The 15,465-nt window shown below is 42.4% G+C and overlaps 1 protein-coding gene across 2 annotated transcripts in view; it reads right to left on the bottom strand.

The window, feature by feature from the left end:
- Nucleotides 1-9,310: 9,310 nt before the first annotated feature.
- SKAP2 (src kinase associated phosphoprotein 2) overlaps nucleotides 9,311-15,465 on the bottom strand; it is a 148,274-nt gene continuing 142,119 nt past the window's right edge. Inside the window, exons 12-13 of one of the 2 annotated variants that reach the window (XM_084784423.1) lie at nucleotides 11,924-12,024; nucleotides 9,311-11,555 (exon numbers count right to left, since the gene is read on the bottom strand). In XM_084784423.1, coding sequence (XP_084640549.1) covers nucleotides 11,932-12,024 — 93 coding nt within the window. In that variant the 3' untranslated portion in view covers nucleotides 9,311-11,555; nucleotides 11,924-11,931. The remainder of the gene's footprint in view (nucleotides 11,556-11,923; nucleotides 12,025-15,465) is intronic. The other variant, XM_084784424.1, reaches the window with a different exon arrangement.

The raw sequence follows: 15,465 nt of genomic DNA, 5'->3' as shown, positions 1-15,465 counted from the left end.
CATGACTAATTATGGTAATTCATTACATCTACAATTAGGCTAAGTAATTTATTGCACTGCAGTCTCATAAAGCAGAGGATTTATATCGAGTTTTGAATGTCACCCAAAGGACATTTCTGTACCTTGTCTTTACTGAAGCGGAATAAGGCTGCCAGCTGAGATGAGCCCTCCCCCCACCAAAAAAAAAAATCCCCTCCCCACTCACACTTGCGCACTGACACGCTCTTTACCATTTTTGATGTTTGTATTTTGGAACTGAATTTAAGTGCAAGGAGGATTTTTTCCACAGCCATCTCTTCCTCTTCCTCTTCCTCCCCAGATGCTCCTGAGATGCTTTGGTAGTGTTTTTGTTTGTTTGTGCACCACATACCAATTTCTTCTCTGCAAGCTCCGGAGACCTTAATCAGGAAAGTGAAAACCCACACACACGGAGCTGCCGGGACCTTCCTGAATATTCTGCCGGCACTGGGCTGGCGATCAGGGAAAATGGACACTTGTGTCCCACACGGAGTATTCTATTGCTTATTTCTGCAGCTAACACGGCAGCCGGCTCCAACAAAGACCTCATCTTCCCTTTGCTGCTTGGAAAGGGGACACATCCCCTCGCTTAGGAAAGACGCAAACATAGCATTATTTTGAAATACAGCCTAGGCTGTACCCTGCAGCGGGTTTGCTCCAGCAATGGGGTACTTCGGAGACCAATTTGTTTAGCTGATCACTGTCTCTTTGACGTGGCTGCAAATGTTACCTTTCTTTTTCAATCAAAAACACAGCAGGGGGTGCCATCTGTTTGGCACAGGCCTTAGCTCACTTCCCCGATGCCTTTTTGTGCAGATCATTTTACGTGGCAATTTGCTAAAATCTTTCATTCCTTGGTTTTTGCTAAATATAACTTTCCAGAATGGGCTGTTTTCTCAGAATGTCAGCAAGACTCACAAATGAATGTCGTTTTTCCTGTAACGCCAATATCAGATCAAATGGTGCATTTTTCAGATTTTTTTTTAATGAACAAATATCTCACTGTCATTTCATTGTTTACTTAAAGCCGACATGTTTACCAAGGGTGGAGAAATCATATGTCCCCTCTTGAGTTTCACTCCTTGTTCTTTGCTTGGCTCTTTCAGAGGTGTACTGTCACTGCCACAGGGGCCAGTTTCTAAGGTACTTGAACAGGTGAATCCAAGGCACACCTAGCGCACCATATTAAATTGCCATTAGGAAGTGGGAGCTAGCAGGAAAGTGGTTAACCAGTTCCCCAGCTCTGATGCTGTGCAGAGCCACACTCCCCCCTCCAAGGAGGAGCAGATGAGCAGCACTGTGCGCCGAGCCACGGGGATGCGCGTGGATTCCGAGTGCTTTGTTGAATACAAATGAATTATCCTCATTCTTCCCCTAGCAGAGCATATAGGCCAGACCTCATTAGAATTCAATATCGCTCCGCTTTTCTAATGTTAATGTACCAGTTATATAAGAAATACGTGTGGGGGGGCGGCGGTGTTCCAACCATTATGTTCAACATGATATCATAATTCCAAAAACTGGACATAATCTTTGTTAAAGGAAATTATTTTCATTTTGCCATTTTATCTTTTGCTCCTAATGTAACTTAAATTCCCATTCTCATAGTGGGTTATAGGGGCCTTAATTCTTTGTGTTTCTCTTAAAGCTGCAGGGACTACAATACTAGCTTTATGGCTTTCTGCAAAAATGCCGTGACTAAAGATCAGACTGTAGGGGCTGCGTCCATCTCGCTGTGAAAGGAAACACAGAGCATTACCGTAATAAACAACTGTACGAGTGAGTTTCCCACATCTAGGAATCACTCAGGGCATTAAGGCTCGAGGTCTTTTGTCTAGAGTGCTTCAAGAAGTGTAATGAAAACAAAAACACCGACACATAAAAATACAATTTATGCCCTTTTATCAAGCAAAGAAAAAGTTGGTTAACGTTTGAAAAGGGAGCAGTAATGTAAATTTATTGACAATTTTATTGTAATAATTAGATGTTTACACAGTCTGGACATTGTGGCTAAATCACTTGGAGCATGTTTATTTGCAGGGAGCTGTTTCCTGGGCACGGCGGCAGGTTCATTAACAAGACATAGTGTATTAGGACTCGAAGAACCAGCGGCTCCCGTTCCCTCCTTTTCTGTTCTATGCATTTGCTTAAAAACTAAAAATAATGCAGCAAAATACAGAGTTCCCTTAGTAAGGGAAACAACTCCCCCCGTGGCCTTGAAATAGCCTGAAAATAAATCTTGCACTGAATATCTTAATACAGGGCGTTTGCAAGACTACCTCTAATGACTCAACTAGCTTTTAATACCTAGGGTCTAAATGGCAACCTGGTTTTTGACTAAGAAGAAATTAGAACTGTGTGTAGGGGCATCTCTTGCTATATCCTTTTCCTTAAATAAGAAAATGAATAAGAAAAAAAAAACCCCATGCATATTTGCCTCATACAAAACACTTCCCAACACGTTCTCAGTTAGAAAAATCCTTGTCTGGACAGAAAGGTCTCGCTCCCAGCAGCTGCCGGGCTGAACCTGTACACCTGAAGAAGCCGCCTCCACCCTACCTCTCTAGAGGACTCCTCTTGTCCACCCCTCCCCCCTTTTCTTTTTCTCTGTGCATTTCTACACTAATCCTGAAAGTGCTGTTCTGGTATGGTTTCTGTGTTTTCAAACAGAGAGCTAAAAGAAAAGAAATGACAGATCTCTCAGTTATGCCAAAGCAGTGACGAAATACCAGAGGAAAAAAATATCCTGTGGACAAAAAATCATCTTTACAAAATACATAAAATGGAGGTCATTTCATAGCGTGAAGTGGGTCTAGTAACAGAAGCACATTTGGGGGCAATCATATCAATATTTAAAATTTAGAAACTCTTAGAATTAAGGTGCTGAATACTAAGCTGCAATCTATTTCCATACTTCCATTAGAATTAAGTAGTAATCAATACGGAGTATTTATTGCTATAAAGTACGGCATGAGGGAAAGCAAGGGATGTGTGCTCAGAACACAAAGCCCTGAGCTGGGCTCACTTAGGAGGAGGAGGAGGAGGGGGGGGGGGGGGGGGGAGAAGTTCTCCATCAGTCTGGCTTCTAGTCTAATGGCAGTTGCTGCGATGTCCCCGCTCTTTACTGTCTGCCACAGTACCATGGTTTTTCTTTACCAAAGGGCACACGGCAGTGGGAACAGCTTCCCCAGGAGTTAGCAAAGCTGCACTAAGAGAATGTTATTTTCAGAAAGCAAAAAATAACCGACAAGAACAGGGCCTTTTTTGTTTGGTTGGTTTTCAGTTGATGGGACTGGCAATTTAATGGTTTAATTAAGGAATCAGACCGACAATCGAGATTTTAGGAAGTATTAAAAATTAACTCCACACTACAATGGTATTATCAGACATGCCCCTGAAATTAGGGCTTGTGGAACAACACTATGGATCACAACTGTAAGACCAAAAAAAAAAAAAAAAGAAAAGGACTCTTTGGTGATTCTGCATGATCATAACAAATATATTTAATAATCTTGAATAAACTCTGATGGATTTTGATATCCATACTTCTTAAGTAACTCATGACATGAGAAATGATTTTTTAAAAGAAAAATCAGATCATGAAAGCCATTATTATTTGAAGGAATATGCTCAATTTTTTAGATAATTTAAATTATTTAGTGGTCCTTTGCATTTTTTATTAGCTTTGCCTAAAGTTATAACATTAAAGCATTAAGGTTACATGTGATGAGGTTCTGGTTTGCCCTTATTCTAGCCTTAGACTTTCACAAAGTACAAACTAAGACTAGTGCTCCACTCCCAGGCTGCTCCAGTCTGATCAAACAATCTGGCACCCAGCCATTCACCTGAAGAAAACGTGTGTCCTGGACACAGTGACTCACACATAAAGCCACAGGAACGCACGGAAGCACAATCTACAGGCGCTGGGACTGAGGGAGGCTGCTTAAAGATTTCCCTTGGCACATTTGTTGCAGAACATCTAAAGGTGCTACAATACATCCAGCTGACCACGAGCAATAGAAAAGAAAAGATCAGCGAACAAATTCACAGCTTCGAATATCAGGTTTATATAAAAACTTCACAGACAGAGGTGACTTGCAGTTTTGACATCTCCATTCATAGAAATTGATTATTGCCTGGAAGCTTGATTTAAAAACTGAGAACTCGACACTTTTTTTTAAAAGGATGATGACTCACACCAATGCTTATAAAATACCAAAGCCAACAACGGCTGGGCAGTGTTGGCAAGTGCTGTGGCCTGGACCTGCTCGTTCCCCCTTTCTTGCTTCTGGAGTAAAGGAGTTGTTGTTATTCTGACCGCCCGTCGTTTCAGTTCTCAGATCCTCAAAGGTGGCAAAGCCATGCCTGACACTGGTCTGGGTTCCTCAGATTCTTTCAACTATCATTTTTGAGCCCAAGCCCAAGCTTTGCCTAAAACAGGAGGAAGGAAGGATGAACAGCAGCCACTGCAGCGTGCGGGGAGGGGACCTGGGTACCAGGTGGCCAGGAAGGAAGAGGGATCCAGGTGACTGTGGGGCCTGTGCTCTCCTGGCTCCTCATTGGTGGCTGAGGACTGTCCCGCCCCCTGGGAACAGAGTGTTCCCTCCTAAAAGGTTAGCAGTTACTCTGGGCTTCTAGAATTTGGTTTACCATAAACGGCAGTAACTGTATAAGAGAGATTACTCACGCAGGACCCTTTAGTCCTCTAACTTAACTCAAGTGGCTACAAGCAGTTCAGAACTTTTTTTAAAAAATTAAAAATACCAAAATCAACCTTCTTGTCTGAACCAATATTGAAACCTTCACAATACCTCCCTCCTCTATACTAACACACAAGACAAAAACAAAACAAAACAAAACCCTCCCAGTTTGTTTCCTAGATAGCATCAAGAGCAGATACAACAAAAATCAAGAGAGGCTTGTCTCTTAAGTCATGGGATGGCTTGCGGCGTAACCTGCCAAGAGATGCACCAGGGTGAGGCTACCTGGAGTCGCTCCTCCCTGGGTTTCGTCCTGTTTTATTCTGACCACAGATCTACTTGGGAAAGGCTGTCTACCTCTGTATTTGAAATGCTCCTCTTCTGCTGTTTGCACTTAAATGTAATTATTCAAAGTGGAATCATTTAATTATATAGGAAGAGGAATAGCAAGCCCAGAGACTACAATGAAGAAGGAAGGGAACAACGCTGGGCAGCCAAAGCTACAGGCATGACAGCAGCGCCCACTGGCAGCAGCCGCGCCAGGCTTTCAGCTCGGGACTCGGGGAATGGGGTCGACTTGGCTTTGCTAGATTTACTGTTGAGAACAAAGCAAAGCGAGCTGTCATGTTTATGCCCAGTGTGACTTAACCCCCTCGGAAAGCCCAAAGAGGAGGAAGAAAGTAGAACCAGGAAAGGAAGGAGTGCTAGATGTCCCAGGTATCTGATCTGGGAAGGAGGAACGGCCTGTGTATTCACCTGTGGAGGGCAGCTTGCTTTTTACCAACCAGACCTGTCTGGTTATTTGGCCATCACCTGGCTTTTGGGACAAGGCAAAGGCAGTCACTCTACCTTGGAAAGGAAAACACTGTGGGTGCCTCTCATGTAAACATTTCAATGTTTTCAGAAGAAAAACACACCTATACTTCTAACCACGAAGGGCTCAATTTTACTCAATCCCCTGGCTAAACTCCAGAGTGCCACAGTGAAGGCTGGTTCCTCCTCTATTAATATTTTTGCTCCCCACCCCAACACACCACTGATCACAAATAAATAGACAGATGCATTCTTTTCTTTAAAACAAACAAACAAAAAAGTCACATCAGAATACTTTATTTGTGGAGCCCTGTACAAGGTTCTCTGTGGGTGTGTGGGTACGCGTCCAACATGGAAGTACCAGAAAGCCCCGTAAAATTTCTTAAGATGAACTCTTACCTCGAAACACTGCTATCACCCAGCTGCAAGCTTACACACATTTTATAACGTTTGGTGATTTTAAGGATTGGACAGTTTATATGTAACATTTAAACTGGCTGAAGCAGAAATAAACAACTCTGCCTGATGAGATCTTTTCACCGAAAACAACCGCCAAGACAGAAGCAGTTCACTCTGCAGCCCTCTCCCGGCTTTGGTTTGGGTCCCTCCCTGGGTTTGGCAGATGAGAAAGTAGTGAACGGGAAAGGCTTCTTAGGAAACAGTTCCCATCGGCCCCTCTCTACCCTGCAACCATAGCTGACTCACCTTTGGCTGGGCTGGAGTCTCAGAGGGAGAAGGGTCCCCACATGAAAGCATGCTAGCCACTTTACCTCTGCTCTGCTTACCACAGTTAGCTTGGAAAAGAGCTGAATTCAACTGGCTGTCCATGCTTAGTGCCAACCCATCATGTGTGGGACTGCACTCATCATCTGGGGTCAAAGAGCAACTGCCAAGCTCCTACTGTGTGCACCAGTTGAATCCCTCACAACACGTACTGAGTTTGGGGGGGAGGCAGGGAGGGGAGTAGGTGCTGGACTTGGCCAAAGGAAGTTACTTCCTAGAACCTCGGGACAAAATTTCCTAACCAGAAAGCAAGTGACAAACAGAACTCACCACACGGGCTGCTGTGAGAATTGAAAAAAAAGTTCACAGCAAACAGTAAACCATCCAGTTGAGTCAGCTATTATTATTAAATCGCTATCATCACATTGGACGTGACAGGTAAAGACTGAGCAGTTTTATAGCGGACTGCATGGGGCTGGGAGAGGAAGGCAGAGCGTGGGGATCAGCGGATTTGTGGGAACCCCATCCTAGTCTGAGGCAGTTGCTTGTAATTGGCAGGCTTTGGTGTCATTAATTTCTTCCTCTGAGAGTACCCGTGTGACATTTTTCTCAAATGAGAGGTAAATTGCTGTGGAAGCTTCACGTGGCACCTGCTTTTACTCTAACAGGGCTGATATTTTTATATTACAACAAACAGGAAACAGACAAGCGCACTTGTGAGTAATGAGTAGAAACGAGGGGAGAGAGACCCAGGGAAAGAGCATCCGAAGTCGGGATGCTAAGAGAACACCTGAGAGGAGGGCTGGGAGGAGACGGCTGTCTCCACAGGGTAGCACAGTGTGCTAACACACAGCGCTGCCATATCCGGAAGTGTTTCATGTGCTCAGCCTCATTCCACACAGTATGGTCTGTAGCTAAGCAGGGATCGACCCTGGTTATCTACAACAGTGAGTGCTTCCCCCCCCCCCGCCCCCACCCCCTATCTCATGGGGGGGCCATACAGCACCCCTCAAGTTAACATGATCCTATTACTTTTGAGAAAACAGAGGGTAGAGATTTTTTGTTGTTGTTGTTCATTTCTTTTAAAAACACAATAATTACATTCTAGTTGGAGGTATGAAACTTTCCCTCTCAGGATTTTTCCTTTACTGATTCCTTTTGACACAGGACGATGTTATGTAGCCCTGATTGGCCTGGAACTTTTGATACGCTTGCGTATCACGGGCATGTCCCACCACACTTGACTCTGAAATTCCTATCAGATCTACCCAAGGTGGAAAGCTACAAGGCTTGTTTCCAAGGTACAGGGAGGAACAGGGTCTTCAGCCATTGCCTTAGGGGAATGAAGGCAGTGGTAACTTGGCATGGTCTGGAAAGAGGAGCTAAACGTCTGCTCCAGGCTCCTTGGGCCTCCGGTGTCTCTCATTTGAAAAAGACAGCCTTGAACAAATGGCTAACATGGTGCCATAGCTCAACTTTGTAGTCATCTACACTCTCGTTATAGTCAGCGACTGACAAGCTCAGTGCTCACGGTGATGTAGTCAGGGGACCAGCTGCTAACGCCTCGGCGAAAAGGGCTGATTACTTACCAAGAGAGCATCCTCGGAAAGCAGATGTATTAACTGTAGAAGAATTGTGTTTTTGTTTGCTTGCTTTTCTGGGTACAAAGGTCAAATTCTTTTGTCTCTCCTCTTCTTAAATCTCAGGTCTTGATCTATTGTAGGGTGTCAAAGCGGTTCACAGGTATCTGCTGGAGACACACCATATGCCCTGCGCCAGGCTGCGTTCCCTATCAAGGTCTTATCTAAGCAACATGAGTAGAATCTACTAGTAAAATCAAGGAAGCCCCTCAGACAGGGCATCAGTGAAAAGGCATCTCCTGCTACTGTCATCACACCACTTGGTAGTTATTTCCCTCGTCTCAGAAAAGTGTGTAACCAGAAGGATCTTAACAGATAGGCTGGCAGTGGGGACATGATTCCATGCGTTTTCTCAACTAGTGGACAAACTGTTCTGTATCTGAATAGAGGTCAAAATGGTAAGAGACGAAGACATCATCTGTTTCTCTGTATTTCAGATACTCAAGATTTTAGTGACAGACTGTGCTATGACTGACAAATGTTTTCATGGTATGTACATATGTTCCCTCTAGCCTCTGAGTGCAGCTATGTTTTCCAGGGCTCCTCGCTCCTTCTTTGTCGTGTGGTCTACTTTGGAATAGCCTTGGATAAATTCAAGAGAAGTAACTTCTGAAACAGCATGGGTCCCCTGGCTTGCGGTTTGGAGGCGCTGTGCCTGGTCCGCACATTCCCACAACACTTCCCTCAGCACCACTGATTAAGCGCAAGCTGTTAAACTGCAGGTGTACTTAGCTCAGTTTCCGTCTAGTGACTGAACTCTGAGCCTGACACCGCAGTGTGTAACCAGTGCTGCTGCTAATCACGGCCCTAGATGGTAGCTGAGTCAGTGAGAGGGCAACCAGTAGAGACTGCAGTAGAGCCTTGACTGTAAACATTTCAACAACAACCCAAAGGGAGCTGTGCTACTGTGGAGGGCGAGGCCCAAAGTGTTTATACCCCGACAGAAAAGAAAAAGACCCACACCTATCTATTTTACCTACAGATGGCTGTAAAGTGATTTCCCCCCTATGATCCTATATACTGTATGTAATTATCTGTAATTACATTACAATTAAAATAATCAGTTTAAAGCCAAGTATTCAGACCAACTGCTGGACCAACCAACACTATTTTTTTTTCCATAAAAACCATGTCATACGCCAAAAAGTGGTAAAACCAGAATGGAATAAGCTGTGGTTAAGCGTAAACCCTATATCAATGAAAGTCATTTGTATGACGCTTACTTCTTTGAATAAATTCAGATGACAGCCCTATTTCATTTCTTCATTCAGTTTGGAGGCCAGATGGCATTAGAATCATTTACTTCACCTTGTTGTGCTTAATTACTACAATCAACACACTATTTTCCAAATTAATCATAACAAAGTAATTTCATTAGTAACACAGCAGGCTGTTGAATTATTAGCATCATAACAGTTTGCAAACAATTAAACTTTATTTGAACCTTAAAAATTTGCAGAGTGGAACATTATTGTAAGATCTAATGGCAACAGAGTACAAATGCAGTACAGAGCAAACGATCAAGCAAAATGCTATATAAAATATGACTTACAATCACCTTTCAAAAAATTAGCTCTCTAACTGTTCATAGAAAAACAAATAAAAGCTAAGCAAACATAATGAGAACATAACAATTAGCATATTTTCTAACAAGCCGCGTTGTTTAAATTCACATTAATGATGTTATTATGATCTTGAAGAGAATGTGATGAACTGTCAAGGGTAGAGAGGAACTTCCTCAGAGCACACAAAAAACAAGTTCCTCAACAGAACAGAAAGCACCCACAAAATGCAAGGGACAGCAACCTTTCTCCTCTTAATTTTAAAGGCCTTTGGTTCCCATCTTCTATCTCCCATGTATAGTCACGTTAAAAAAAAAAAAAAAAAAAAAAAAAAAAAGAACAAAGGCCAGAGGCGCTGGACAGAGCAGCCGGCGCTCCTTTCTGGGAATGTTGGCCATCAGCTGGCAAAGGACTCCCTCTCCTGGATTAACTGGAAAAGGAATCGGAAATCTCCTAACCACTTCCCAGTCGGCCCGAATGGGGGAGGGGTTCCCGAGTGGCTCCACGTGCGAATGACAAGCTGCTGCCATCTGCTGGCCATTGACGTTAAAGGCACAAAACCTGCAGCCACAGGTTAGGCTCTGAAGGCAAGTCCACTGGATTAATTTCCGCCTGTCTAACTTTTGCCAAAATGATTTCAACCCATTCAAATGACACTCTAATAGGAAAAGGGTAACTGTACAAACGTAATTTCTGAAGACTTGGACTATGTCTAACAGATAAACTTGAGTTTATTATAACCCCTAACATTAAGATTTTTTTTTCTTTTACTTTGGAAAATGAGTTGTCACAACATTTATAGGATAACAGTAAAATAAACACTTTTTACCATTACTTGCAAACATAGTTTTACATAAATAATGGTGATTTAAAAATACTATTAGCCCATTTGTACCCCTATCTGGAAAGCAAAAGCTAGGACTTGCTAAAGACTGTGTAGATTACATTTATTCTAAAATATCTAGTCACTAGTGCAATTTGATAGAGTAAGGCTATACTGGCATCTCCAAAGATGATTAAACATACTCTGATTTTAACTACATATGAGAGGCACTGACAGGATTTTATAATCCGTACCGATGCAGCAACAGATAGAATCAGGCACCAGGTTAACCTACCCTTCCACTCACCTGCTGGTAACTGCTGCCATTCTGTGTCTTTCTTTTCTGTTTGGTCCAGAGAAGCACTCAGGAGACTCACTCAGCTTGCTGCTCAGCAGTGGGATTGTAATAGCACAGCGATGGTGAGGCAGCAAGGTAAGTGTACCTGGCGCGCCCGCACACACACGGAAGCTATTTATACCATTGTGTTAGTGGTAAAATGAGGCTTCTTATGAATCTTCGATTTCATTACACGTATATAAAATTGTATTAGAAAACACTGGGCAGCCCATCATCAAATTAGGATACTGAAGTGCTTTGCACAGACCTAGCTCTGGTTTGCACTGTGTACTGGGTGACAGCATGCTGCCACTCTCCCTTTGCTTGTAATGTGATCACGTTTTTCCCTTCTTGCTCAACAGCAGATAAACTCATGAGTCTGTACAACTTTCATGAAAACATGTCATTACTCTATGAAGAATAAAATACTAAGCGAAGCCATTCACACAGCTTTAAAAAGACTTAAAAAAGTCTTTTAGTACTGACTCAAAATTTACAAAGTCTGTGAAATCATATGTAACATTCTAAAAATAATTCATGCCCAATGACTAAGAGAAATAGCCACCCACACTGGCGACTTAAGTGACTGAGATTCACACACAAGCACAATGAATTTTCCTACACAAACCAAATGGATAAATTCAAATTTATTATTATCTGCAAAACAGCAACAGGTCTTATCTCTACTGCTTGCATCTAGCGTTAGCTGATTACTGCGGGCTTAACCTGACAACAGAGTACTTTAATGGGCGGCTGCATAGAATCACAGCTGAGGCAGGAACATTTAACCCACAGGAGGCAGCTCTGAGTCCGCACTCAGGCTCGAAGGGTTCCAAAGCCAAATCACTTGCAGACTGACAGAAGTCTTCTCGGCAGACAAAAGGGAAAGTTGCACTTTAATTTTTTTTCTTCAGTATAAATGTTGGTTTATTTCTCCTGCTTAGAAAAAAAATAACATCTTTAGCCAATCAAAAATGAATGTTTGCTCAACAGTTTTCAATTCATTTCCTCAGGAAGGCCACAAAAGTGACAGTGTACTAGACAGCAGGAGGAGGCTTGGGAACACAGCTGGTCAGTATCAAAGAACTCTCTCTAAATAATCTGCTCACTTCCAAAGTAAACTCTCTGAAGTTATTTTTTAAAATCAGAGCTGAAGCAAAACCGAAAAACAAAAACAAAAACAGATTTGGGGTACCATATTTATGTTTATCAGAACACTACAAAGACTTAAAAAGGCAAAGACTCAGAAGGAAGTGACCAAGAGAACATACGAGCTCTTACAGAATATTGGATTAAAATGTACTTACCCAGACTCTCAAATGTCATACATCTCCAGTACGTAGGCTTTAGGCACCAAGCCAATGGCTCCCTTCATTTCTCCTACCCACCAGCCATATCTATTGTATTCCTAATTGAAAACAATAGGCAGTATTAACCTTTAGGTTGGTGTAAGCACAATGTTGTTTGTATGCAACTTTTTAGAAATGTTTCTTTTTATAAAGTTACAAATGCTGGAGCTGCAAATGGAAACATTTTCATCTTTTCTGTTTCTGGAGAAACCAACCAAATAAAACAAACAACATAAAAAACTAAACAAAACCAAAAACCCCAACAAAGAAACAAATACCCCCAAACCCAAAACAACCCTTGCTGCTGTTGGCAAGTGTACTGTACAGCACGAAACTTGTTCGTTCTTGGGCAGAATGCAGAGACTGCAGAAGCAGTCACCCGGGGAAGAACATGTAAAGTGAGAGCAGCAGATGCTGGCTGCCGGGGCGGTTCTCTGCAGACAGTGCAGCCTTGGGTGCTGGCTCCTGGCTGTAAGGCTGAAGCAGGGAGCTACGCGTGCCTGCAGGAGGCTTGTCATCTAGCAAGGAAGAGAACCACTTGTGGGGATGGGTTGGCATGACGACCAGCCTCCTAATTCGTAGTTAAACGTTTAGGAAGCAGGCCTGTGCCCCTTCTTATGAAAATCTAACACACTTTAATCTGACAAAGGGTGAATAAGGAAAATACTAAAATTAAAAATTCACAAATACCAATACAAAGTAATTCATAAATGGATTCCGTGAAAACAACACCCTCGTGTTTTTACTGATCCTGGGCTGCCTCAGCTCGGGAGGAACGTGAAGGTGTTGGGTTTGCTTGCAGAGTGGAAGAGCAACAGGAGACAAAACTCTCTGTAGTTTGACAGTATTAACATGTGGGCAGAGTGAGTGATGCGGCGCTCTGCACTTCATAACGTGAGCTGAGCAGACCTGGCCCTCCTCTCCTCTCCTTCGCTCCCCACAGACACACACCACGCTTTAGGCACTGCGAGCCCTCCTTAACCGGCCTCATAAGCCTGCCAGATTGACTGATGTATTTTTACCTCAAATTTATTTATGTTTAGTGAGATACAAACAAATAAAATGAATTACAAGTTTCAAGAATAATATCTTCCAAAAGCAATACTCTGCACAAGCATTAAGACCCAAATTTAATTTTTCATATAAGATAAATTTTTAAAATCAATCCCCAAAGTAATTCAATAGGTTATGATTTTTCCAACATCTGAGTCATAGATAAATGTGCATATGCACATTGAGTTATGTGCGGCGAAGGGAGGGTTGATAGACATGCAGGCTTAACATTCATATTGATTTGTATGCTATTGACCATCACAAGGAAAATTATACTATTCTTCAATACAAATGTAGCAACATTAGCATGTATGTATTGACAGACGGTCTACCTATAAATTAAAGGATAAAATCTATGAGTGCTTTTAAAGTGGTGGGCAGTAGCAGAATTAGGCTTATTTGAAGAACAAAGGGGAAGGGAGGGGGCAAACGGCTAACCCTGTATTTCTTGTTCTAGTTAAGTGTACAACACTGGCTCTTGAGGCAGTAGACTAAAGGCGTTAAGTTGAAAAGTTCCCTGTGTGACTTCAGTGGGCAAAATTGTCTAAGCAAGGCGAACACTCAGCCCAGAACTCAGCAGCGATGTGTATAATCTACACAAGGCACATTACATTCATCGGAAGGAAATATCAACTTACTGAAAGCTAGACCAGCAACCACTGTACCTAGTAGGCACCTAATAAAACTGCCCCTTTCAGTTTTTAAGGCAATGAATACAACTGGAGCCTAATGCTTAGCAAAACAAACATACATAAACTTCCAAAGATCAAAGGTCTGCATTGTAAGGTATCAAAACGCGTTAACAGGGCAAGCCTGGGTGTGAACGCTCTTACCCAGCTTTTTTTTTTTTCCTTCAAACTGATTACATCTGAAGAGCAAAGGGTCTAGCATGCCAATCGGAAGAGCCTGCCAATAGGAGACACAGAAAGGATCCAATGGGAGGGCAGACCACTGGCCCAAACCTGCTGCCAAGAATGGTGCTCAGCCTGGGAGACAATGGTCAGATTCAAAATACAAGCCAGAAAGTTCACAGAACTTTATAATGCTCTACTTTGATTATAATTTGTACTGTGAACTAAAGACCTATTATTACTCATAAAAAGAGCATAAACCCTTAAACTCAGATCTTATCCACCAAGAGCAGACAGGAGACTTTACTTGAGAAAGTTTTGTGCTATGTGTGGTAGAGCGATAAGGGTAATTAACTAGAAAGCACAGGCGCAGAGAACAGAAGAGCTTCCTCGGCTGTCAACAGATCCCTTGCATTAGCTTGCCAGGGAGAAAGAAAAGTGCTACATAACAGTAATGCTGAGGCGTCACTTACTTTAAAGTAACCTCCAAAAAGTAAGATATACATGCCTCATGAAAATACACTAAAAATATCAGATCTTATTTCAGAAAATGGTTAAGAACAAAAATCAGACTATTTCTTACTTTACATTTATAAATAATTCCATATAATACTCCTTTGTGAAATTAAGAGACAAGACAAAATATAGCGGGATCAAAAAACTCTAGGAGGCAGAGTTGCAGCTGTGCACTGCAGCCATCTGAGTTCGTCGGCAAGACTGCAACCGGGAGCCATCTTTTCATCTCCACCGCCCTCCCCACGAGCCTCCTGAGCAACATGAATCCCAATTAAACCATCTGCAGCCTGTAAACTGGGATGGAAATGTTCCTTGGACTCTAACAGTTTTCTAAACTTCAGACTCAAGATTCAACATCATGCAAGATTTCCTTCCAGAGGGGGAAAAAAAATCAGCCTCTTCACTCTAAACATATATGATTATCAACGATAGATTATTTAATGGTTAGAAATGACGCCATCAATACTGTGTTGTCTTAAAATCCACATAGTAATTACAGTATTGTTCTAAAAGTCACAAATGGATCATTTAAAAAACACCTCTCAAGCCTTATTAATAAAGAAAAAAGAGACAGCGAGAAGGGTGGGGGAGGGAAAGAGGGGGGGCCCATACCAGCCGCCATCTAACTCCTGACAGGTTAGGAAGCATCCCGCCATCTGACTGCACTCAGGATCTCAGGTACGAGCTCTGCCATCTGGAATCCTTCACCCTATTCAGCTCTTACCGTCAGCTGAAATGCTAACACGGGCAAGTGATTGTACCTCAGGAGGACTGATAAAATAATGAAGAGTCCTTTAATCTACAGGAAACCATTTTAGTCAATTTATAAGAAATATTGCATCCCTTTGTAGGACGTGTAATTATTTTCTATTAATCATGTGCTATAGAGCTACATTATGCGGTTATTCTGTTATCACTAGGAAGGGGCCTGCAGTCAGCTTCTGACAATGTTGGGTAATTACTAACACAAAGCTGCTCTCTCCTCCCGCAGTAATGCTATCAAGATCCAGAGGTGTAGTGATGCTTATTGTATAAAAATAGCACTCAAAAGGAATTCGCTATCTGTGAAATGGATGGCTT

Source organism: Acomys minous (genome assembly GCF_964271855.1).
Source record: "Acomys minous genome assembly, chromosome: 6".
NCBI classification, from domain to species: Eukaryota; Metazoa; Chordata; class Mammalia; order Rodentia; family Muridae; genus Acomys; species Acomys minous.
This window is presented reverse-complemented; position numbering and strand designations above follow the sequence as displayed.